Source organism: Diabrotica undecimpunctata, chromosome 3 (genome assembly GCF_040954645.1).
Source record: "Diabrotica undecimpunctata isolate CICGRU chromosome 3, icDiaUnde3, whole genome shotgun sequence".
Classification (NCBI taxonomy): Eukaryota; Metazoa; Arthropoda; class Insecta; order Coleoptera; family Chrysomelidae; genus Diabrotica; species Diabrotica undecimpunctata.
The window spans coordinates 107,788,217-107,815,326 of NC_092805.1; the positions used below are offsets into that span (position 1 = coordinate 107,788,217).

The 27,110-nt window shown below is 33.5% G+C and overlaps 1 protein-coding gene across 2 annotated transcripts in view; it reads right to left on the reverse strand.

Annotated features, from left to right (window-relative positions):
* The window catches only part of ssp6 (PDZ domain-containing short spindle 6), a 41,068-nt gene extending 15,105 nt beyond the window's left edge, over positions 1-25,963 (reverse strand). For both annotated transcript variants that reach the window (XM_072526533.1, XM_072526532.1), the window contains exons 1-3: positions 25,654-25,963; positions 12,393-12,743; positions 7,077-7,378 (exon numbers count right to left, since the gene is read on the reverse strand). In XM_072526533.1, coding sequence (XP_072382634.1) covers positions 7,077-7,378; positions 12,393-12,743; positions 25,654-25,731 — 731 coding nt within the window. In that variant the 5' untranslated portion in view covers positions 25,732-25,963. The remainder of the gene's footprint in view (positions 1-7,076; positions 7,379-12,392; positions 12,744-25,653) is intronic.
* Positions 25,964-27,110: the final 1,147 nt, after the last annotated feature.

A 27,110-nucleotide genomic window follows, 5' to 3' on the forward strand; every position in this document is an offset into this window, starting at 1 on the left:
GGGACAGGTACCTAATGATTTACGATACAATATATGTACATACATATACAGAGTGAACAAAAACTCTGGAAAGGTATAATTATCTCTTAAATGGATGGTCCGAATTGTACAAAAACCGGAATACACTTATTCCGTAATCTAGAGATTTCAAATATTTGATGCTTCCGATTTGCCAGATTTACCATTTTTCTAATATCATTAGTCACTTTGGTTTTTTTAAATCTAATACTCATGATGTATCTTGTATTATTATTAAAATCCTCACTTAAATACGAGTTGAACCATATGTAACACTGGGTATTTTATCTAGTCTCGAAGGTCATAATAAATAAAACTTTTCAGTGCCAAATAGTTTTGAAGTAATTCAGTAAATATATAATGATGTGATTTTGAAATCAATTTATAGAACTAACAGTAGCTTGACGTTTGTTGTAAAATAAATTGTATTAATAATCAAAGCTGACAGTTGCTTTTGTGTTTTTAAAAGCTCTACAATGGTTTTAATGAAAAAGAGCGAATAACTTGTTTAACGATACTTTTCCAAACCATTTGACGATACAAAAAATTATAAAGTGCTTTGAAGAGACTGGACGAGTAAAATATGACAATCTAACAGGTAGATCAAAAACTGTTATAAATTATAATAAATCTTTAGATTAAATGCAGAGTTTCGTTGAAGATCCACATACATCCTTGCGCGGAGCTGCACAAATACATTACGTAAGTCATTCCTTAGTTATGCATGTATTACATGAGATATACCGGAAGACCGACGGATTGGTAGATTGGGTAGTATGGCAAAGATTTTTCGATGACTAGATATTAATTTCTGGAAAAAACATGGAAAATTTTAATAGACACATTTTACCATCGCACAGAGTGCTATTTTACATAAAAAACTGGACAAAACTAAAATTTCAAAAATTAGCATTACTGACCGATTCTTGTCTCCCAAGCAGGTAGTTATATGTGACGTCATCTGGCAATATCCTCTTCCCAAATATCCTTCTTCTTCTTAGGGTGCCTGTCAGTTGCTATACGAAATAGCTGTGTTGAGGTCTTTCTACACCATGCTCTCAGGTTAGCAAGCCAGTATATTCTTCTTCGTCCTGGGGCCCTTTTTCCTTCAATTTTACCTTGCAAAATGCATTGAAGTAGGTCGTATCTTCCTTGATTTGATTTCTCATTAAATGTATCCTAACCAAACAAATTTGACAGCTGTCACTTCCTAACATGTTTTGGCTGCATTTAGCTTTGCGATTTTACTACACTTTTTTTGTACGATTTGTGATTTCTTTATTTTTATAATTCAAGTAATTTTTGTAATAGCGGTAGTTATGAATATGCCAAAGGAAAGTAAACTCAATATTGAACCATTTTTTAAAACATACCCTTATAAAACTTCAATCAAAATGAATCCAAGTTTTTGTATAATTTTCAACATAAACGAATACTTTTAGTTACTCTCTACTCATCGATACTGCATAAGATTTATTTCATAATAAAGATTAGACTATCTACTTTCATAAAAAGTTTTCAAAGTTTTCAAAATATAAACGAAAATACTGTGAGTAGTACAAGCTAATGCATGAATTTGTTATTAAACACAATGTATTAAAATGTACAAAAATATTTTAAAAAAATAGCATTTATGTTTTTTGACCTACATTTTAAATCTGAATTACCTTGAACCTTCTAACACTTCTATTTTGAATAAAAATTTTGAATAAAATCCTTCTATTTATACCGGCAAGCAAGCAAGCCATTTAAGTAAACCCAGCCTGTGAGACATGTTCACCCATAAGAATTACGTTTGGGTGTAACAATTCATTGGAGCGAGGTGTATTAACTCGAGTTAAAAACAGGAGTCACTCCACCGCGCTCCAATGCTTCAGGCCATCCCTTTCCCCCCTATAGCACTCTGATGTGCGATAGGGGCACAACTATCAGCAAAATGCTTTTCGTGTGGAAGTCCTCGTCCATAATACAAGAACTCCAACACGATCTCCTAACCCAATCAATGCAGGATAGTGTGACGCGCTCTTTTCCTGCTTTCTCTAGTGACGTATCATCGAACTGAAATTGCTTGCTCGGGCCTCGAGTCTCCGCTCCGTGTTGCGCCCAGTTCGGTGACTCGGTGTCCGAGGATGTGGGCTCTTCGTGTCCAGGTTTTTGTGGTTTTGTAATTTTTTTTTGATGGCTGTTGTCTTTTTGTTAGTATTTTTTGATTTTTTTGGTGGCAAAAGCCTTTATTTATTTATTTTATATTATTCTTTTTAAGGTTGTCCTGAAGATAAACATCAATTAATAAAATTTCCAGTGCCGTGTGCTGAAGTAACTATTGTATTAATTACTTTTAACGTTCTTCAATTGTTTTTCTATTTTTCATTGGAATTATTTGTTTGCACTTTTATTATTGCTTGAATTCGCATTAATTCCTATATTTAAAACTAATGGGATGCTATTTATATCGGTATATAATTTAAATTTTATACTTGAAAATCATTGAATATCTACCTGGAATATTAATTTATTATTACATTATTAAAATAAGTTTTATTACTGAAACTATGTGGAAGAGGTAGATATTCAATCATTTTCAGGTATAAAATTGAATTTAATATATAAATATATAAATATCATGCCATTAATTATAAATATAGAAATTAATGCGAATTCAACAAATAATAAAAATGCAAAAAAATAATTTCAATAAAAAATCAAAAAATTATTGAAGAACCTTAAAATTAATCCATATAATGGTTACTTCCGGTATAAACGGAAATTCTAGAATGTTAAAGGTATTTCAGATTTAAAGTGTAGGTCAAAAAACATAAATGCTATTTTTTTCAAATATTTTTTATATTTGGATGCATGGCGTTTAATAACAAATTTATGAATCAGCTTGTACTAGGTCCTCACCATGGTACAATGAATACACATTCATTGTACCATGGGTCCTCATAGTATTTTCGTTTGTATTTAATTTTGTAAAAACTCGTCAAGACTATTTATGACAGTAGATAATCTAATCTTTACTATGAAATAACTCGTATGCAGTATCGATGAGTAGAGAGCAACTAAAAATATTAGTTTATATTGGAAATTATACAAAAAATTATATTATGAATATATGATTGAAGTTTTATGAAATGTACTGTTCTAGAAAAATGGTTCAATATTCAGCACTTACTTTCCTCTCGCATATTCATAACTGCCTCTTTACAAAAATCACTTGAATTATAAAAATAAATAAATCGCAAATCATACAAAACAGTGTAATAAAATCCCAAAACTAAACGCAGCCATAACGTGTTAGGAAGTGACAGCTGTCAAATTTGTTTTGTTAGGTTTTTTGGAAAGGGGATAGGACCAGATGACGTTACATATAACTACCTGCTTGGCGGACAAGAATCGGTCAGAAATGCTAGTTTTTGAAATTTTCGTTTTGGCCAGCTTTTTATGTAAAATACCACTGTGTGTGTCGTTAAGGATACTGAGAACGGAGAACATTTTAAACACCTGATTAGGTTAGGTTAGGTCTACCTGATTAGGTAGACATAATATAGCAATGTAGTAAACTCCGCCTGAGTTGTCTGATGGTTGGATTGAGTAGCTCATTGGATGACACTGGCGGTCCCAAGCCCGGATAAAGGAGGAGGGTCCCTAAGGTGAGGTACCTACCTGGCGTAAACAATCCATACTGGCTCACAGAACAGCCTCGGATACCGGACGGAACTATCAGATGACGACACGCTCTATGACAACGGAAAAACGAATTGGTAAACAAAAACCTAAACACCCCATCACACGAATCGCGTGCTGGAACATAACGTCGTGGAACGGAAGAGACCAGGAGATCATAAAAGAAATAAAGAAACAGAATATAGACATCTGCGCAATCTCCGAAACAAAGAAAAAAGGCGAAGGAACATCAAAATACGGAGAGTTTATACTCATATACAACGGAAAAGCTAAACAAGAAAGAGCACATTCTGAAGTCGGAATTTTGCTGCACGATAAATACACACAAAGCATCGAAGATATCGAATACATCAACGATATGTTATTAAAAATCTCTATAAAAATGCGTAACATCACAACACACCTGATAAGCACATATGCCCCAGACATATCTAAGCCCACAGCAGAAACTAAAAATTTCTATCACAACTACAAAACACCGTAGATAACATAATGCTAAAACAAAATTATCGTATTCGGGAATCTTAATGCACGGATTGGAAACGATGTCATACCAGGTATAAAACAAAAGTACAACGAAGACTTTTGCGCTAGAAATGAAATAAGAATCAACAATACATACTTTCCTCATAAAGACCAACATAAATACACTTTTAACAATAATCGAGGCCAGCGATCAATGATAAATTTTATAATCACAAATCTAGTGATAACACCGTCACAAGTACTTGTTGTCAGAGCCCTAACATCTGCTAACCTGGGGACTGATCACAACCTTGTCTTATGCAAGATGCTACTAGAACGTCCGCAACAAAACAGAAAACCCCCAATGGTTATCAAAAAACACAATATAGAGTCGCTATCATCAGAGAGTACAAAACTCCTTTATGAGAACAGGATTACCACCAAACTAAAAGAGATCGCGTTACAACCAGAATGGGGATTAGAAGATACTTGGGAAAAAATCAGGAAATGCATCATCCAAGCAGCAGAAGAAGCAATTGGAAAGCGGAAAATTAACACGAGGGCGATAAACCACACCAAACCGTGGTTTTGTCAAGATGTAAGTACTCTCTGAATTAAAACGCAAATGCTACTGAGATATAAAAGCACACAATCCGAAGAAGCTCTCGCAGAATATGTCCAAGTAAGAAACGAAGTAAACGCAAGAATAAAATCAATCAAAAGAGAACATTGGGCTAAATTCACCAGCGACATGGACTACGACCTAGATGGCGCCCAAAAGAAAGTATGGAAAATGCTTCGGAACAGAAAAAAACCAGTTAACGAGTTCGTGCAGACCAAGGGAGTACCTATAGAGACATGGCAACAGCATTTTAAGGAGCTATATGATGCTGAAGAAACGCTGAATATAAACGAATACGAAGCAGATATAAGTGCTACAATCAATGACGAAGAGGTAGAAGCAAGCATTAGGAAGCTAAAAAACAGAAAATCATCTGAAACAGATGGTATACCCAATGAACTCTTAAAATAGGGAGGCCTGAACTTGCAAGTAAACTGTCACAACTATTTAACAAAATCTTAAACGGCACAGAAACACCAGAGGAATGGCATAAGAGCATCATAATCCCCATATTTAAAAAAGGCCCACAAAACTACAGAGAAATAACCCTCTTAAATACAACTATGAAACTTTTCACAAGTATTCTTAAGGACAAATTGGAAAGGCAAATCACTAATGCTGAAGAACAACAAGGTTTTACAAGACGGCGGTCTATAACAGATACAGTATTCCTAATAAAACAAATAAAAGAAAAAGCTATAGAGTTCGGCATGCCAGCGTATATTTGCTTCATTGATCTGACGAAGGCGTTTGACAGGGTTCGTCTGGGAGACATTCTAAATATATTATTAGAAAATAAAACGCCGACCAACATAACAAAGATAGTCCATAACCTAAATAACAACAATGTAACCAAAGTTAGAGTAGAAGAATTGGTATGCTGTGTTACGCAGATGATGCAGCAATTATTGCCGAATCAGAAGATGATCTTCAGAGACAGCTGTTTCAGTTCTTTCAAATAAGCCGTAAACTAAATATGACCATTTCTACCTACAAAACTAAATGTATGACAATAGCAAAAGATCCGCTCAGATGTAAGTTAGTGGTTGAGAACAACCCCATAGAACAGGTGATGCAATTCAGATATCTGGGCATAGATATATCAACCAGACACGACCCAGTAAAGGAGCTAAGGAGTCAGATCAACAAAGCGTCCGCTTTGTCGGGATGCACAAGACTTGCTTACGACCGATCATGATATATGGCATAGAAGTGCGCGAAGATACCAACAAAATGAAACAGATGCTAAGGGTTGCCGAAATGAAAATCCTAAAAACAATAGTGAACAAAACAAGAAGAGACAGGGTGAGAAATACAAACGTTAGAAAGCAGTGCAAAATTCAAGATATTGTAAGATGGGACAGGCAGCTTAAAAGGATGTGGTACAGTCACGTAAGACGAATGGATGAGAATAGACTCCCAAAAATTGCCCTAGAAAACAACATGCCCGGTTCAAGACCACCTAAAAGATGGAGGGATAGTTGGCAATCTACCTCCCAGGAAATTAACCAGAGGCAGCTTCATAAAGATCTCCAAGAAGTCGAAGAAGAAGTAAACTTTTAATTATTATGATCAAATTTAGTTGCACATAGTTTGAGTCAAAAAATGTATTGGGACGATTGGGCGTTTCCAGACTTTTGGTCCCTCTGTATATACATTGTATATATATATATATATATATATATATATATATATATATATATATATATATATATATATGTATATATATATATATATATATATTTATATATATATATATATATATATATATATATATATATATTAATACATATATATATATATATTTATATATATATATATATATATATATATATATATATATATATATATATATATATATATATATATATATATATATATATATATATATATATATATATATATATATATATATATGTATATGACTTTTTTATCCACATCTCAACTTGTTGCAAAAATTTTTTTTCTTCAAAATTAAAAAAAAATACAAATATTTTTTAAAAAATTGTCTACGTCTATAAATTATTGTAGTAGATATTATAGAGTATTCAACATTTTTTGCATTGCAAGCTGTATAAGGTCTATGTTCATTTCTTCCAACTCTGTATAATCCATCACATAATTACACAATAATCTAAAGTTTGCTAATTCAAGCGAAGTACTTTTCACAAAACACAAATATAAATATACAGTGCGATCAAGTGTCCTTTTGTTGTAAATAAGTAGAAAATATAGAAAATAAGCTCGATAGAGGCATGCGTAATCGCGTTTCTACAGTCCTTACCTATAACGCGAGTCTAGGTACTGATAAGCAAAAGCTAAGGGTGGGGTAACTTGTTTCTGTTGCTGCGCAACTTTTGCCACGTCTTCAGTCGATACTGTCGGTCTACAGTAGGAATATGTTGTCTGTGTGGGAGTCGGTGGACCACCGTTACTAGCTTGAGAGGCTTTTTTCCTTGCAGGAAGACTATGTGTTTTCCATTTTCCTTCTAACAGCTGACGTTCGCGTATGCATAAACGTTCTAGCTCTTCCATTTTGTTTTGAAGAATTCTTTGCAACTGGATATATCGCATGTGCAGTTCAACCTGTAGAACGTGAAAGTAAATTAGGCTATAAGAAGTAATAAACACTAAAACAAGGCAGGCGGAAGACAAATAAAAGATAACTACATGGAAGACAAAATGTTTAGCAGTCCCATGAAATTTAAATCATAAGATTGGCATTTCTTTATACAAGGTGGGGCAAAAGTAATTACCCGATGTCTTTTTACGGTAATTTTTTTTAATAAAGAACTTTTATTCTGCTTGTGAAATTTGTTTATTTTATCCATTAGAATTTATTTCATTAAGTCGAGAAAATACTATCATACTACATAAAACGGGGCCGTTTTATGGCATTTTTCATCTCTCTTACCAGAATTTCGGACGACAGAATATTCTCCTTAAGGGCTTCAAGAGTCTGAGAGTTGTTGACGTAAGCCCACTTCTTTAAAAAACGTCATAAAAGAAGTCTGGGATAGTTAAATCGTGTATCTGGCCAGCTAGTGCAAATCACCTAACTGAGAGATTAAGCGATCTGGGAATGCTTCCTTCAGAATATCGCTTGTGGCTCGACCAATGTGCGATGTTGCACCATCCTTTTGGAACCACATGTTCTCCAGTCATAATTCATCCCAATTGCGGAAGGAAAAAAATATCAGTAATCATGGCTCGGCATGCGGCTTTCTTAAAGAAAAACGGCCCAATGACTCCTCCAGCAGAAACAACACCCCTTGCAGTAACTTTGAGCGGATGTAATGGCTCTTCGTGGGTAATACACGGAATTTTGGTGCCCCAGAAACGATAATTTAGTTTATGTACGTAACTGCTAAGATGGAAATAAGCCTCATCGCTCATAATAATTTTCGATGATAAATTGTCCTTCTCTTCGTTAAGATTCAGGATAGCTCGAGTTGGCTGTTTGGCGGTGGACAGCTAACAGCTGCCCACACTAACAGCGCTTTGTAAGGTAACATGGAACATATAGGGACTGTCGGCTAATGCCTAATTTTTTGGCACATCGCGTGTTTTCTTGTCGATGTTCCAGCCTTCTCTTCGACATCTTGGGCAACAACAGCGATATTCTTAGCAGAACCGCTGCTCCGGGGCAGTCCAGCCTTGGGAGCATCTCGTGATGTCCCGGTCTCTTCAAGGCGAGTAGCCAAACGCTGCAGTGTTTGTCCAGTTGGTTAGGTTAGGTCGGACAGCCAGAAAATCTACGACGAAATTCACGCTGCGCCAAAACAACAGACGAATTGTTGCGCAAAAAAATGGAAACACTTATTCCGCTTTCTTGCGTAAGTAGGAGTATACCAATTCATGGCTTGTTGATTTGTTTACATTTGTTTAGTTCACAAATGTCAACACCGAATTGATATTTGGCGCCATTTTTAAAAGTTTTAGCGTTTTTAAATAGAGTGATTACTTTTGCGCACCTAGTACAAGTAAATAGGCTTCATACCAAAGTTTATAAGTACAGAGGCATCTAAATAACAACCGATCATAATTAAATGATTAAACTACAAGCGCGAAAAGAAAATGCCAGATCGGCCAACAGCTTGAATATACATCTACTGCTATAAACTGTACACGATTATTAAATTGTTTTATTAAATTTTAATTGTTATTGTTATTTTTTTGACTTTTTGTAAGCTTTGTCCATAAAAGTGTACAATTTTCAGTGACAATAAAGCATATTTCTATTCTATTCTATTGTCGTAAGGTAGCCAACTTTCGGTCACGTATAGGGAGAAAAGAAGTAAACTGAGATTATTACAGACAAAAAACAAAATACTTTTCTCGAACCTGGAAACACATGAAAATGTAAAATTTCTGGTTAAAACGGTAATCATTCATCAAATAATAACATAGTAATAATCCAAACCTTTAATATAATATATTAATATAATTATAATAATTATATAATTATTATATAATAACAACATTAGCGCAGTATGTAGGAAGAAGGGGACGTTAGATATAGGTGAGCAACTAAAAAGACAGGTTTCTAATTTAAGAACTTATTTTCAGAAGCACGCTAAGATATACAGCCATGAGTGCCTTAAGAACCGGCAAAATAACGCAAAAGATAGAAAACATAATACGTTGTGAAATAAAAAGAGATGAAAGTAGTAGAGGTGAGAAATTATCGATATAAACCTATAATTTACTTTACATTACATTAGAACTATCAAAAGTTTCCAACCTTTAGACGTTAGCTTATGAGCTGGTTGACTTCAGTCATAGTAATACGTATCACGTAATGTAAGTAAAAACAGTTCAAGTAGGAGTATTTTTTTATCCAAAATTTAAGTATTGATCAATAATAAACTATGATTTGAGACGTCGCATACACTCTTCTCAATACAGTATTATCATAGCTTGGTATTCTGTATTCGTCAACACAGAATTAATTATCAAATTACTACTAATTAAACTGTTTATTTACATTTGCTTTATTGACTTCAATCAGTTTTTATTTTATGAGAAATTTAAAAAATGTTAATGTTATATTATATAATATGACTGAAGTCAACTAGCTCATAAGCTAACGTCTAAAGGTGGGAAACTATCGATAGTCCTAATGTAATGTAATGTAAATTAGATGTTTCTATCGATAATTTCCCACCTCTACTACTTTCATCTCTTTTTATTTCACAACGTATTATGTTTTCTATCTTTTGCGTTATTTTGCCGGTTCTTAAGACACTTATCACTGTATATTTACATCGCGCAATTTCCGCAGTAGATAACATAACATATTATGTTAAAGTAAAGGATGAAGAAATGCACACAAACTATCTAAGGAAGAAAAAATGCGTACCTAGATTGGAAAATTTCTGCATGAGCGTCATTTCAAAGAAGTTAATCAAGACTATGACAAGACAGCATCAAACTAATGGATAATATCAGGAAAGATGTTTCCTGAAATAGGTGTTCCCAGAAATTATGTGAATTATGTGCAAAACGGCAAATGCAGGCATGACTGTTAATGATAATGATGACAAAGAGCTCAAGAAACTATCCAACATTTTACCGTGAGCTGCCAGGCATTTGTTGGAACTGATTATAAAGAACGGCGACTTCTAGTAGAAAAGATACTCCATAGAACTAGGCAACAAACTGAAAAGCCAACATGAATCTCCTTTATGATAAATATGTCTTGGATATTGAGAAAAAGAAAACTGCAATTATACTGAAACCGTAGTGTACTCACAGACCAAGCATGGACACTTAATAGTTGGATCTCATACTAGTTAATTAACAAACTAGAGAAACAATACTTATGTATGTGACGATATCTAACAACAATAATCTGTGTAATAAATATAACAGACAATACATATTGTCATCTACTGCTACTACTGTCATTCTAATGAACACTTTTTAGAGAAAATCAACTGAGTCTTAGTGAACATCTCTATAATATAATGCAGAATCAGGTACTGCTCGCGAAGCGACTTAGATGCGTAGGAAAACATTTTTGGGAGATACTCTAGCATACCAAGTCACGCAGCAATCGATATCAGGAAAAGAACTCAATCCTTTAAATACCTTAGGTATCTGGGATGAATTATTTTTCCATTAGAGGAAGAGATAGCTTGGTAAGAATAATTACAATCGGCAAGGAATCTACAAGGAGCGGATATGAGTAACAGACAGTTTGACTTTCGTAATGAAGTAGAAGCTCTCTATAGTTTAACAACTCTTGCTCAAACATGTCGAGACCAACAAAAAAATCTTTTCGTCGCGTTTATCGACTATGAGAAAGCTTTTTGACAAAGTTAAAGATAACATTCTCATGGAATGTCTAAAGCGAAAAGGACACGACAAAAATGATATTAACATAGTGAGAAATCTGTATTGGAACTAACAGGCTGTGGTAACAAATGGAAATAGCACGGATACGCAACAGATAAGTAGAGGAGTGCGACAAGACTATGTACTTTCACCATTACTATTGAATACATATTACGAATAGTGATTTATACAAGCACTTGGGAATTGTACAGAAAGGAATCAAGATATATGGTGAAAATATAAATACCATTCGTTATGCCGACGATATAGTCACTATCGCTGAAAGTGAGAAAGATCTGCAAACGCTACTAAACACCATTTGTGAGACTGGGGAACAGTTTGGTTTAACAATAAACATAAGGAAAACAAAAACCATGGTTATCAGTAAAAGGGATAAAGTCATCACAAGCAACCAGATAAAAAATTAAGATATTGAACAAGTGGACACAATCCACAATCAAAAATTCGATCAAGAATAGAGCAATCAAGAGCAGCTTTTTGAATATGAGGAAATGTCAGAGTAACCAAAGACTCTACAAATCCGATATCAGTTGGTAAAATGTTATATTCAGTCTATTCGTCTTTATGGTGCCGAAGCTTGGACAGTTAATGTTGACTTAATGAGAAAGCTGGAAACTTTTGAGATGTGGCTTTTAGAAGAATTTTAGAAGAATTTTGAAAATACCATGGACCGATCATATTACGACCGAAATGGTGTTGCAGAGAATGGGAAGAGACAGAGAACTTTTGATCACCATTAAAAGGAGAAAGACAGCATATTTGGCGCACATACTCAGAAATGAGAAGTTCGAGTTGTTGCAGCTGATTATGAAGGGTAAAATCCCAAAAAAAAGGGGTCCTGGTAGACGACAAATATCCTGGCTGAAAAACATTCGTGATTAAACCGGATTAACAAACACAGACAAACACAGAAACACAAACTCTTAAGCAAAGCAGAAGATAAAGAAGAATTTGCAATGGTATGGCCAACCTTCATTAGTGAAGTCGGCACTAGAAGAAGACGAAGGTATCCAAAAAATTAGATGACTTACCTGACTACTAGCGAAATCATCTGTTTTTGTGTAATAATGTCCTAATGCTTAGACCGAAGAGCCAGAAAAATGAAAAGTAAAATGAAAGGTTGTAGATCGGAACAAATCTAGATCGAAACTAACAGAAACATAAAGAAAGTTTTGGAACATATAGCGACGAACTGAGTAAATCTTCTGTTTTGTTGAATTAAAAAAATATAAATGCATACCTTTCTTACGCAGTCTTCGAAAAGTACGACCATCCTCATTCTATTATCACAATTCTTAATATAAGTGACTAGTGTTTTGTGATCGGCTTTCTCCATATCTGTTCCATTTATGGACAAAATTACGTCACCTTCTCTCATTCCCGCTCTATAGGCTGGTCCATCGTAATCTACATAATCCACATAAGTGATCATTTCAATTTCTTTCTCCTTCTTATAGTGAATGCCGTAGCTTTGGAGAGTAAACCCGAAAGATCCATTTTTCTTTTCTACTATTATTGTTCTACGTCGTCTGTCTTCTTCTGGTTTTGTAACGGTAACCCTATCTGATTGAACCCTTTCTAAGATTTGAGACTAAAAAATAAACACAAATTTTAAAAGCAAATTCACTTGGGTGCATATAAAAGATCGTGTTAAAATGTTAACAAATTTTGTTAAATAACTTTTTTTCTCTGTGGCCCTATTTGTCTCATATTTTGGACAAGTAAAGGAAAAATCATTCCGGATTAGCTCGCATCATTCGTATTTCTGAATAAAATTCCGTTTATACACATAATACGAGAAAAAATATTTATTTACATACCAAGGGCATTAAGTAGATGTTTATGCCCGAGAACGACTATCTTACAAACCCGGGGGCCTCTGGCCCGATTAGCAAGAGGGTATACACATCTATTGATGCCTACGGTGTATACAAACTTCTATGTGATACTAGTTTGTTATCATATTCACAATCTAAATATTTTTAAAAATTCAGAAAATTTATCATAGTGGAGTAGTACCATAAATGAACATCTGCGGCTATCAAACCTAAATAGTTAAAATGTCAAATATCTATCACCGGATCTTCCCAGACTTTGTCAGTTTTATGGGAATTCTACAAAAGAATGTTATGTAGTTATAATAATTTAATTCCATATTTTGAAAAATTAAAATATGAAATTTTATTAAGAAGTTATCAAAATGTTTTTTGTGTTTATGCCTGTGCAGGCATACTAAAATTGAGACGTCTTTACTGGAGGAGTCTATGACAGTTGTTGATAGTTTGACGTTTGTTAATTATATTATGTAGTTGTCAGTTGGATTTATATCATTTATTTATATTCACTTATTAAAAAATTGTACTTTCAATATTTATAAACAATAGGGCGTTATAGGCCATAACACCCGCTTATTATGCTCTTGGACATAATAAGTGGGTTAACCAACAAAATCAATAAACTAACAACTTTCAGATGAACAACAAGGATTCAGATCCGGAAGATCCTGCGTAGACGCCGTATTTGTACTAAGACAAATCACAGAAAAGGCCATCGAGTACAATAAACCAGCATATCTATGTTTTATAGACCTGACAAAGGCTTTCGATCGCATCCAAGTCGAAGTCGTCTTACACCTACTGTATAAAAGAAACATACCAATCAATATTATACAAACCATCGAAAACATCTACTTCCACAATCGAATACAGGCAAAGATAAATGGAAAAATAACACAGTATATACCAGTACAAAGCGGAGTCAGACGGGGTGACTCGTTAAGCCCACTTCTCTTTAATATAATAATGGACGAAATAATACAAGGAGTACGTAAAGGTCATGGCTAGAGAATGGGGATCAAAGAAACCCAAATATTATATTATGCATACGACGCCGCATTAATCGCTGAGACAGAAGACGAGCTCCAAAGATTAACACACATCTTCAATACAACAGCTAAGAAATACAAGATGATAATATCAGCAGAAAAAAACAAAATGTATGACAACATCTAAATACCCACTACGATGTAAAATCGAAATTGATGGGAAAATAATAAAGCAGGAAGCAATGTTTAGATATTTGGGAATAGATATAATTAGTTACGTAGATGTTGAAGAATGAGTAAGACAACAAAGCTTAAAAGGAAGTAAAGCGGCGGGATCTCTTAATGACACAATCTGGAAGAACAAACACCTAAGACAAGATACAAAAACAAGAATTTATAAAGCAGCAATTAGACCTATATTAACATACACGGCGGAGACAAGACCTGACACATCTAAAACGTGACGACTACTAGAAACGCCAGAAATGAAAATACTACGACGAATATCAGGGAAAAGTCTGTTGGATAGAGAGAGAGAAGCGAAAACATAAGAAGAGCATGCAATATAGAAGACATAAATGGATGAGTGACAAAACGGAAACAGGAGTGGAACGAACATATCAGTAGGATGGCAAAGGATAGGATAGTACGAATAGCACGAAATAAGTCACCAAATAGACGAAGAAATATTGGCAGACCAAGAAAAAGATGGTGCGACAATTTAAACAATTTCGGAGGCTAATATTGAAGAAAAAACAGGCTTTAAAGCCTACATACGGAAGAAGGAAGAAGAAAAACAGTGTTCGATAATCAGCAGAATGGTCGCACCTGCGATGCCGTCGCCGCACTGCGATGGAGTTAGAGGTGACGTCATCTGAAAGACGTATGAAAAATTTTGTCTTAATAGTACAGTCGGGATGACATTTGACCTTGCATGGTGGGATATCCCCAATTTTATTATTCTAACCTTTAGGGGGTCACTAGTAGTGTAATGTTAAAATTGCGACTGAATTACGCCGTTGCGTTCGTCATCTTGAATTTAAAGGACAACCGTTTTGGCTTAATATCTTCGCCATATTCAACTTTTTGATAAAAAGGTCGGTACTGAAATTGTCGCATGCGATTTACTACAATTTTTTTTTGTGCGATCGATATGTTGTCGGGAAAGGATTTTTTGATTTTGTATAAAAGCCATTATGCCAGATAAAAAAACTTCAGGCTTTTGAGCTATGGTTATACAGAAGGATCCTGAAGATCCCATGGACAGATAAAGTCACAAATGAAGAAGTACTACGAAGGATGAACACAACTGCGGATTTGGTCAACATCGTGAAGGGCCGTAAGCTCCAGTACTTGGGACATATAATGAGAAATCAAGGCAGATATGAGCTACTCCAATAGGTAAAATTAAAGGAAAAGGGCCCCGGGACGAAGAAGAATATCCTGGCTTGCTAACCTGAGAGCATAGTATAGAAAGACCTCAACACAGCTATTCCGTATAGCAACCGACAAAGTCATCATAGCCAGAATGATCGCCAACGTTCGGAACGGATAGGCGCCCTAAGAAGAAGAATGCCAGACTTTGTTCAATTACCTGGGAGATATCTGTGAAGCTTCCGGAGCAATATTTTCTGTTTCCCAGTGATTAGTGTATTTGCTAGTAAACCCGATGAATTTGTTCAGGGTTGTGTGCTGTGGACTAAAGCCAAACTGGTGATAAGGTATTATATTTTTGTTCCTCAAAATTGGCGCTTTACTGGATAACAGCAGTTTTTCCAATATTTTAGACGTAATGGGAAGCAGGCTAATAGGTCTGTAGGACTTTATTTCCTCCGAGGATTTTCAGCGTTTTGGAATTAAGATTATTTGGGATAATTTCCAAACTAGATGCAAATATCCTGTTCTTAACACGGCGGTATACAGTTGTGTAAGGTAAAGTAGGGATTTTCTTGGTAATTATTTTAAGATGATTCTTACGGTAATTGGGTCATACCCTGGGGGCTTTTTGAAGTTTAATTAAGTATGAATAATATTACTGACTTCGTTTAATGCAATTTTTTTACGGGAGGTTAAAGTTGATAGGGAGATTCTAGATAAATTTGGATTTCCTTATCTATATTAATACTATTTATTGCTTTTTACTCCTAATACGATCTTCAATCCGGATTGGAGGATTGAAGAAGTGAGGACGTTCTATTTGCCTGATTGCTTTCCAGAGTGAATACTCGATAACTTATGTAGGTAAAAGATGTCTGAGATAAGAATGTATACCATTGTTTTTGTGGTTATTTAATAACGTTTTTAACTATGCTGCAGCTATATTCAGATTGGCCTTGTCTTGTAGTGCTCTCGTCAGCTGCCATTCTATGTCTTAACACTCGTTTCTCAATAATTTATTGTTTGATTTTATTGGGTAGTTCATGAGTAAGGCAGTTTATTAGTAAGGTCGTTGATTCCCATGAAGATTCCCAGCTTCTTGTATGGATTGGTTAAGGTATTCTGTGGCATTGTCAATTTCCAGGTTTCTTTTCGTGAGATATTTAGTTCTAATTTATTAGATAGTAATTCTCTGAATTGTTACCAGTTTGTGGATTTGTTGGTTTGTTAATATAAGGGATGGTGTTCAATGAGGGATTTCTGAACTTACTTCTATTAAACCAGAAGAATTGTCAGAAGATAGATTATAACAAAAAGAAACCCAGAAAATGTGGTTGTTTGGTAAACCCAGATATGGTACTTTATTTCTGTCGGTAGACCAGTAGGTAGGTCCACTCGTGGATATATTTGATCCCGTAATAATATTGTTGTCTTGTATACACATATAAAGTTGTCTTCATTTTAGAGAAAGGAGTCTAGATCCCCAGTGTGTATGTTTAGCGTTGTAGTCTCCCCTTGTCAAGAATCTGTTTCCAGAGATCTAAAGAACTTTGTAAATTGTTGTTTGTTTATATTATGTCGAGGTAGGCAGTATAGGTACATAATTAGAACATTTGAAATAACTGCAGGTGGTAAAGTGGGCTTCAGCATTATGCAGTGTTATTGTTGATTATGAAGACTTTAACTTCTTGGGCATGTTGAGTTAGCCCTTTGGCATTCCAGAGTGGCCCTTTGAGGAACTTGGCCATTTGGACAGTGTAGCGATCACTGTAGTTGCATCGTACGTTCTGCGAAACAATGGCTTTCATATGTATCATGGAAAATAATATAATTGTGTATTACCATTTGTGATAATTCAATATATTTAACTTTTAACTTTTTTCTTGCGATTTTACTGTGACTACCTAAAGTAACGTTGTCCTTGTAAAAGGACATTCCATAAATCAAACACCAAAAAAAAAAATCTTGTAGCGTCACTGAAAGGGTTAAGAAATTTCTCCTATGAAAGGTTTTATCAAATGTTAATTTAGCCATTACATTTTTTTTGGTTTTCTGTCGTTTTTTGTCAATAAATTTTATTGTACTTCTTGCCATTGGTCTTATTCATTTGTTTCCATTTACCATTTTTTTAAAATATAAAATCGGTTTTTAATTGTCACTATATTATTTCCTACAACCTTCTTCTACGTTACTTTATAGTAAAAATGTTCACGTGCAATACAAATGAAATATTTGTTTAAATAATTGCGAACAAGATTCCGGTTTTTCTAACCGACAGATAAATATGTAAATCGATTTGGCATTTCATATCGTTGAAGGATATTGTTCAAAGTCAGAATTATTTAGGTTATAAAAATATGTCCGTAATTTTTTATTGGTAGGTATTATAAATTAATAATTCTCAAGGTTAAATAAAAATGCAAATAACTGTGTATTTGTATAGACTGTTACCACAAAAAAGCAGAATTTATTTTGAAATGAAAATACTTACTAGTAAAGATAAGAAATTTAGTAATTATGGTTAATTACAAAACGGAAAAACAGATAGTGGAAAAATATTTTTAAATTATTCTGCAATTAATATTGATTGGGAAAATATTCGAATACGAAAAATTTTAAAAGCCATTATTTATACAGTGTGATTCCAAAGTACGATAATCTGAAATATTGTTGTGGGCTATTTGTCATTCAGTTTAAAGACCAAAAGCTCTTATAAACTTATGTGATAAGATCTGTCACTACTAAAATATAAGACGCTAAATACTTTTGTAATAAAATAGTGCTGTGAGCTGCTGTGAATAGAATAAGATGGGTCAATGTGGCCGCCAACATCTCTAGAATATAGGCACATTTAGAAGAATAAAATAGTAATAAACTGGTATCCAAATTGTAAAAAATTGGTAGGTATATAAAAAAAATTAGATACCTCGCACTAACTTTGGACATGTCTTTAACACATAAGCACCATTGTCTCAATACAAGACAAACAGTCGCCACCAGAAACAATCATAATCGGACTATGAAATTTATCCTACTTAATCTCCTACTTAATACAACAGCCGCAGGTTTCTCAGTGTGCGATCATAACGAGGCGCCGATCCTCGCTTGGACCATAGGATAGCACCGTCAAAGTGCAGCGCCCAGCCTCGAGCCAGGTATCGGACCATAGTATTCCAGCTTAGTATTTTTTCGACCCTCGATCCTACTCTACGATCGACACTACGAGGCGCCGACCAACGAGCCTCGCTCCGACCATCGTATCGATCACAGGTAAAATAAGAGCATTATTTTAAATGCGAGCGTTCACTTTACTGTCAGTGCTATGATCTAGGCGAGGATACCATGCGATGGTCTCCGTTATGAACGTACCCTCACTACCCAAAGAACGACAACAAAACTTCGATTAATGCCATCCACTATACAACGCAGAACCCAACCAATCAATGTTAAATAGACTACCTAAGCTCTGAGAAGTAGATGAGAGCTGCTTCTTTGACTGTTCTCTTTTTCATGTATGTTTATTTCATGATTATTGATGCATCTTTCCATTGTACTTTGTGCTCGTTATCCTAGGCATATTTTCATATCTGAGATTTGTCGAAATCTCTGTTCTTAAAGTATGTTTCACTAAGTGTCAAGATAAACGAGCACGAAACCATCACAACATAAGGTCTCCAATGTTGTATTGTGACGTTCCATACTTGAAGTCGTTCCACTTTCTGTCTGCCATCGCATGAACTATCTTCCAATAAAGTCGTCCCTGGAACGCAACTCAAAAATATTGACAGTATAATTCTAAAGTTATCTACTTTAAATGTATAATATATGAGGGGCTCCATTCCAAAACTGGTCTTTTATTGTTAAAAAAATAGGATGCAGATGATTAAGATCTATTAATAACGACATATACGTTAAGTCACTTGAAACTGGCCAGAACTCCCAAGAAAATCCAAGCATCATTCCATAACTTGCCTTATCCATCGCGTCTATCATTCCAAAGCTCACTTTGTCCCGGCGACCAATAGAAACTCAGAATTTGTATTTCGTACGCGTCACTAAACAATTATTATAATCCATCACACGAACAACTTGAAAACGTTTTGTTCTGTTGACATTTAAACACATCTTTGACAAAAAATATTCAATATTTAATAACAGTATGGATAATCATTTTGTTAACCCGTGAGACAAGGCAAATGAAGACACCGTGGCAGCGATCCTACAAAATGGAAGAAAAACGTAGAAAACAATGGAAAAAACACATGGCTGTTCAATGCAAGATATTAAAGCTTTCCATGCCCTATTTTATTATCTGAAAATGAAGACTGCGCAAGACAACTTTATTTTAAAATATATGTCTGTCGGTGTATCTTCAAGATCTTGAGCAAAAAAATCAGGTTGATCTAAAAAGTCGTTAGCTATCAAGTACTTTGTAAAAATAAAGGAAACGAAAGACATCAAAGAACACGTATTTCAAAATGCATTTAAGGGTGTTCTTCAAGTTTCCAAGTATCACATTCAAATAATTAGTCGCATTTTTTTACAAAACAGCTTACCCTCGAAAGGGAATCAACGTGGTTTAAAACAAAAACCCTTTTCTTAAAAAGGGATAATTGCCTGGAGTTGGCTGTATACTATATAGTTAAAAAACACAAACATTGAAGTAAAACACTTCTGTTGTAATTGGTATATTTAATTAAAATTAAATTTTTAAAATTCAAAACATTTTTGGACTTATCAGTCCATCTTCAGTGTACTTTTTAGTACTTGCTAAATAAACCAAGAATCAAACAGTGGTTGAATTTAAATGGATGTAACCATATTTGAAGGTATTAAATTGTATGGCAGTATCTCGATGCTGTTAGATTGCCAATTGGGAATATAAGCCCTTACTTGAGCGAGTGTTTCTACATCCAGATAATAGGAAAGTTGAATGCCAACTGTTGTCAAATTGCCAGTTGGCAGTTGAATGAAAAGAGTTGGCATTCAACTTTTCTATTTTCTGGATGGAGAAACGGTCACTTCAAGCGTTGTTTCTAAGGGAACGGTTCATTCTACAGAAAAAAAGCTAATAAACAATTTTTTTGAAAATTATCTCAGCTACACTTTTTATTGGAAACATTTTTTTCTACGACGTACAAATTCTTGGTAAATTGATTTTTTCCATTTTTCCACACTTACGGGGGGTTTTTAGGGGATTTTTTTGGACCCAAAATTGACATTCTTAGCAAAATTAACTTATTACGACTCCGCATGGTAAAATATTACTATATGGTCCTTAATAACATACAGGGCTGAAACATGGTCCCTCAAATTAAAATCAATCAATCGAATAGAAGCATTTAAATTAATTACAGTTCCTAAACTAATGCGTATCTCATGGGTTGATCATATGACAAACTATCCTAGTAACACACGACGTTCTCCGGACGTCCAAAATACGTCCAGGTTTGGTCCTGACGTCCCTGGACATTAAACGAACGTACTTGGGACGTACGAAGTGGGACGTACTTCGGATGGACTAAATATGGACGTTTTCTGGACGTCCGTACTCGGACGTTTTCTGGACGTCCAACATTTACCAATCATGGGATCAAATAACAAATATTTTAATAGAATAAAAAATTATTTACGGTAATAAAAGAATTAAATGCGAAAATATAACTTTTATCAACAAGATGAATCTTGAAGACATCTTTTCGAAGATGAACACGTGGCTTTTAAAAATAAGACATATTTTAAATGAAAATTACATAAAAAAGAACGTTTTCCAGAGAATAAAAATCATTGTACAATCATCAGTAAGTGAAGCCGAATTCATTTATATAAGTTTCATCTCCTCAGACATCGTTCCGCCTTACTACACTAGTACCCCATCTTCTTCAAACCTTTCTTCGGAATCCCTAACTGATCATTTTGATGAGAGTTTCAGTTCAAATAGTTCAGATTACAATACTCCCGATTTAAACTTTTTATCAACATCATGTTAATTGATCATTAAGTACCTAAAATAATCCAAATGGACCACGTGGACAACCAGTCTGGTTTAGATCCTTTACAAAGCTCTTCTTTCAATGAAACTGAGGAAGGGTCTAAAGGGTCATGTAATGAGAATTCTGGAGAACCTTATCGAGATGTTTTTACCGAAGATGGAATTTCGGAGTTATTACCAATTTTTCTAATAAATTATTCAACTGGACTTTGTCCTTTAAAATACTAGGTGATTTATTAAACATTCATAAAGAAGTTCCTGATCTAAGCTAGAACCCTTCTTGTTTCATCCAGAAAACTTAAATTTAAGGACGTTTTCTTTGGACAATATTTCTACTTTGGTCTAAAAAAAATACTCTGATCCATATGATTGAAATTTCAAAGGTGTTTCTATCTTCGCAAAAAAACAATGTTATAGAAATTTGTGTAAATGTTGACGAAATTCCACTAAAAAAGAGTTCTAGTGGTCAGTTTTATCCTAGTGTGTGTAATTTGTTTATATATCCAAAAAATTGTAGGTTTAATAGGCATTTACCATGGTTATGAGAAACCAAAATTTGCAAATGAATGTTTGATTGGATTTCGTAACAGAGGCTGTTTTTTATTAGATAGTTTAAGCTTAAATAATTAAGCATGGACGATTAAGATTGTGTGGTAGTTTGAATACTGTTACATGTTGATTTATATTTTAGGATAGTGAGCTTTCCAAAATTGGTGAGAAGTCCATAAACGAATTTGTAAGGAGAAGCCTTAAGAAGCTGATCCGCAATAAAATTTACGGAAAATATAGTTGGCTATGGAAAAAGTAATATAAAGCTTTCGAAGACACATATACAGCTATGATTTTAAAAGCCTTGTGACTTGTAAACATAAATAAATTTAAGGTACATTTAAGAATTTACACTATCGCTTAAGTGGCTACATACAGCCGATGGCAAAATTTACCAACTCTACAAATATTCAGATCTGGCTAGGAGATTGATTTAAGAACCACAGCTAGAGATATGAGATGAAGGTTTGTTGTTGGCCGTATATTTTATTTATACACTGTTATTTTTGTTTTTTAAATATCAAAGTCTAATTACTGCTCATTTGGTCATTAGAAATAAATACCAATGGTTGGGTTGGTATTGTTCTAGTTCAGGCGAAATTCATTAAAACTACAGCACTTGAAATTCATATGTTTAATTTTACGTTTTTGAATGATGATTTATTTACAATAATAAAAGTATAATAAATTAAATCCGAAATTAGTTTGTTCAATTTATGAATGTACATTAATTTTTTTTTCGGATGCTGCTTGGAAAAATTCCAAAACCAGTACTGCCATGGGGAAGGAAATTGAAACTTAATAATGAAATATCTGAAGAGATCTAAAGAGTGGGCAGATGCTGAAATAAAAATATAAGTAAAATTAAATTTGCGTGTTGCATTTGCAAATATGATTAATTATGTAATGGTTAAATTGTGTGGTTGGTGAACACAAAGAAGCAGTCAATGTTTAAGACATTTTTATTTATTAAAAATAGGTACCTAAACATTTATCTACTGCTAAAATAAAACAGACAAACTAACATAACTATTAAAATTTGTGACATTCTAGGATGCTTACATTGTCTTAATATCAATAAAGGTCTTGGTCCAGATGGAATATCCTAACTTATTTTTAATAAATTGTGCATTCTTTTTATGTAGGCCTCTATGGCTTATTTTTAATAAATCTCTGACTGAGGGTCACTTTCCATCACAATTTATTTATTGATTTCATCCTTAAATCATTGATTTCTAATTATTATTCCATTATAATTCTTTCTGCTATTCCTAAAATTTTCGAGGCTTTACTGACTGATTTTATGATAGTAAATCTAAAGAATCAGCTTCATACTGGTCAGCATGGTTTCCTGTCTGGTCGTTCAACATTTACTAATTTACACTAATTATGTTATAATTGCATTAAAAAACATAATTAATGTCGATTAGATTTATACTGACTTGTCTACAAGCATTTACTGTTCTTGTAAATTGTGTAAACCATATTCTTATTCTGGTATGATCAATTTCTTGAATCTGGGTTCTTTTGTTGTGTCTCTTTTTAAGCTTGTTCATAAAATAACCAATCTCCTGAATTGCTTCAGCTAGTTTGTTTTCATATTCGTCCCCATTCACTGCGCCAGAATTTACTTTTCCATGATCCTTACCGCAGAACTAATTATGGTTCAATTATAGGTATGGTCTGAAACTTCTGTATCAATAGCTTTAGGTACTATTTGAAGCACTAAAATGTAAAATGATACTTTTTATAAATGTGTACGTATTTATTTTATTCATGTATATTTTATTTTTATCTGTAATTTTGTGTATATTTCTATAATGTTGCATTTTAGTATTATGTTAACAGTGAATTTGTTCCATTTATTATTAATAAATATAAATATATATAATACTAAATGTAAGTTCCTTTAAACATTTATGTTTTATTACTCAAAATTACTTTATATTTCTATAATGAATTGTATAATTTTAACAGTGGATTTGTTCCGTTTGTTAATATTAAATAAATATAAATAAATGTAAGTTCCTTTAAACATTTATGTTTTATTGCCCAAAATACATTCTTAATATGCACAGGATGACGCCACTTTTAGTACTTTATACAATGGCGTTGACGTCTAATTTACATCCTCAGCGCTAAAATAGACGTCCGAGAGGCATCAGAAAAGTCCGTTAAGTAAGTCCACCGGACGCATTATAGACGTTCGATTAAGCTCCAGTTAACGTCCCTGTACATCCAACGAACGTCCGTTCGGAACGTTAAATGGACATCCATAGGACGTTTAGCACAGCGACATTCGGACCAATATAGGACGTTTTTGGGACCAAAGAGGACGTTCGAGGGACGTCCTTAAAGTCCGTGAGGGACGTACCATAGACGTCCACTGTACGTACGTGTGCTATTAGGGTAGGAAGAGGTGAAAAGAACTAGAACCAAGCGTGAATTGTTACAAATTGGTAAACAACGAAAATCTTCGTATTTGGGACATATAATGAGATGTTAGAAGTATGAGATCTTGAGATTGATTTTAATGGATAAAGAAGAAGGAAGAAAAGGTCCAGAAAGAAGACAACATTCGTGGCTGTGAGATATAACAGTTTGATACAGGATTCTGCATAAAGAAGACTGAATCTTTTTCAAATTTTCGTTCATTAAACAATCGTATATAAGTAATATACCTTATACTATAAGTTACTAGATTAAGGTGAGCAGTAAATATTCAACAATTGGATTAAAACACTTTGATAGAAAAACGTGTGAACCTGGTATTTATTTATTTCTAAGTACTGTATTGTTAAGAATTTATACTTTGACCTTTCACTTTTTAATACAAACCAGTTTACCAAACACTAAAGTTTATTTACATTACGTCACTAGTTTCATAATTATTAGTTACACATACAAATTCTACAAAAGCTACCTTCATCTACGAGGATTAAAAATTATTTTTATATCCGAGTATTTCCCAGTATTTTTTCGTCCTTATTGTTCTTTTATTCATTTTTCGAATGTCTTTTTCATATTTACACTATTACTTACTTCCTATTATTTCCTACTAGGTACCCTTTTTATTTTTATTTTTCTCCAAAGTTTTATTTAAATTAAGTTTTTTAATTAACCAATTTTAATATCTTGCCTTATTTTTGTTTTTTTCTGAACTTGTTATGGATGTGTCTTCGCTAGGTTTCCCTTTACATTCTTTTTTTTTTTTTTTTTCTTTTTCTCAAACTCAAAACGATAAATTCATAAGTGGATGCATGTGTTATTCATAAGTACTTAACCAGAAGTTCAATATTTTAATGTTAATATTGAAACAGCATTATGCACTCCTTATACAAATTTAACATAATAGTAATTTCCATTGTTTTGCATTCGAGCAGTGTTTTTTATGTATTATAATAATGAAGCATAAAGAATAGTTATAGCTAAGTACTGTGTAACAAATTAGTTGCCATAATCACTAATGGTGATACAGAGGATATACCTAGGTTGAGAATTGTAATTTCTTTTGTAAAACTTTGCAAAAAGGTAGAACATTTACAAATATATAAAACTTCGTATAGCAGAATGATAGCCGAAATGCAAATTTAAAGGAGACCATAGATAAAATTTTAATAACAGGAATTAATTACAAAGGATTTTGTTGGTTTTATCTGTGCAAACTGATTTATTTATATTGATATTTTTTACTCTACATTTAGGGTAAAAGTAAATTAAAACGATAATATAAATATGTAAAAAAATCGGGTAGTTTACCGGTGACGATGTGTTGGGACATTCTTCTTCATTATTTTCCAATTGTCCCTGTGATTGACTCTGCGGTGTCCTTCTCATGTCTTTTCCAAAACAAAAAAAAACTAATCACTTATTTCCTGGCACAACACGAACACTGTAAAACTGCATCCATCGGTCGCCATACTCACGATACAACACAAACAGCTGTTTCCAATTTTTATTATTCAGGACGTCGTCTTTCGACGTCGTTGGCGGCCATGTTGGACGACGTAGTGCGTCTGTGTGGGGGACACCTCGACACAACGGTGCGCCTGCCGCCTTGTTTCTGATGACTAGGTAAATGGATAAATGTATTTTAACGTCGATATTTTAGTGGTAAGAGATATTTAAATTAGGCCAGTCATTGGTAATATGGACGCTTTACTTTATTTATAATATCCGAACTTATGCAAGGTGAATTAAGTTATTTGGACCAAAATATGATTATTGGACCAAATATTAATATGTTGCTGAGGAAAACTATACAGTGTGTTCAAGTTAAAAAAAATGTTTCATTTTCTGTTAATAATTTTACTTATTGTATTTATACATTCTTATCAAAATCAACACAGAAGCATACATTTGTACAATGAAATATAATGTTATTTATAATTTTACATTTTCTTATAGGATATGTCACCTTTTTTGGATGTTGTTAGAAAGGTCACCAATGGATATACTGCGAACGGCAGCCAGATTGTTGGTAGAGAGCGAGTCGTAGGTTCAAACTAGATTTTGATATCGGTATGTTGTATAACAGAAGAAATTATCAAAGATACGATAAGATAGGATAGATAAATATATCGATAGAGAAATATATAGAAAAAAAATTATGAAAGGTTACCATAGAAAAGTAGTACATATATAAAAATAGAAAAATGGCGCCACTTAACTTTTTGTGAATAAAAGGGGAAAGCTAAGAAACCTTAGATGTCGAGGAAATATAAAAACCAACAACCTATATTTTGAAGGCCAAATATGTAAAAGATATGAAAGTGTAATTATTGGTTAAACATTGCCAACACACTATATAATAAATGCACAATATATTCAGTGGAAATAGTCCACTCACTTACATATAAGACTGATATAGTCTGATCTTTCCATCTGGTCGAAATATAGCAAAGGGAACGTGTTGGTAGTAGAGAAATAAAATGCGTTAGTTAAACAAAAACAATAATATATTGAACAACAATTCAACAAATGGTTGAATCAAAACAAAAAAATTAAACGATAAACTGTTAGCTTCAACATATAGGGTTGAATGCATCAAAAAATACAAAAAATGTACCAACAATTAACACCTGATTGGCTACATATAAAAATAGACGATAAAATAAACTAATAAATCGATAAAAAAAAATACCTTCAACATACACAATATATATAGAAAATACATGTAAACGTAAATCTACCAGTAAAGAGAGATGCTATTAATT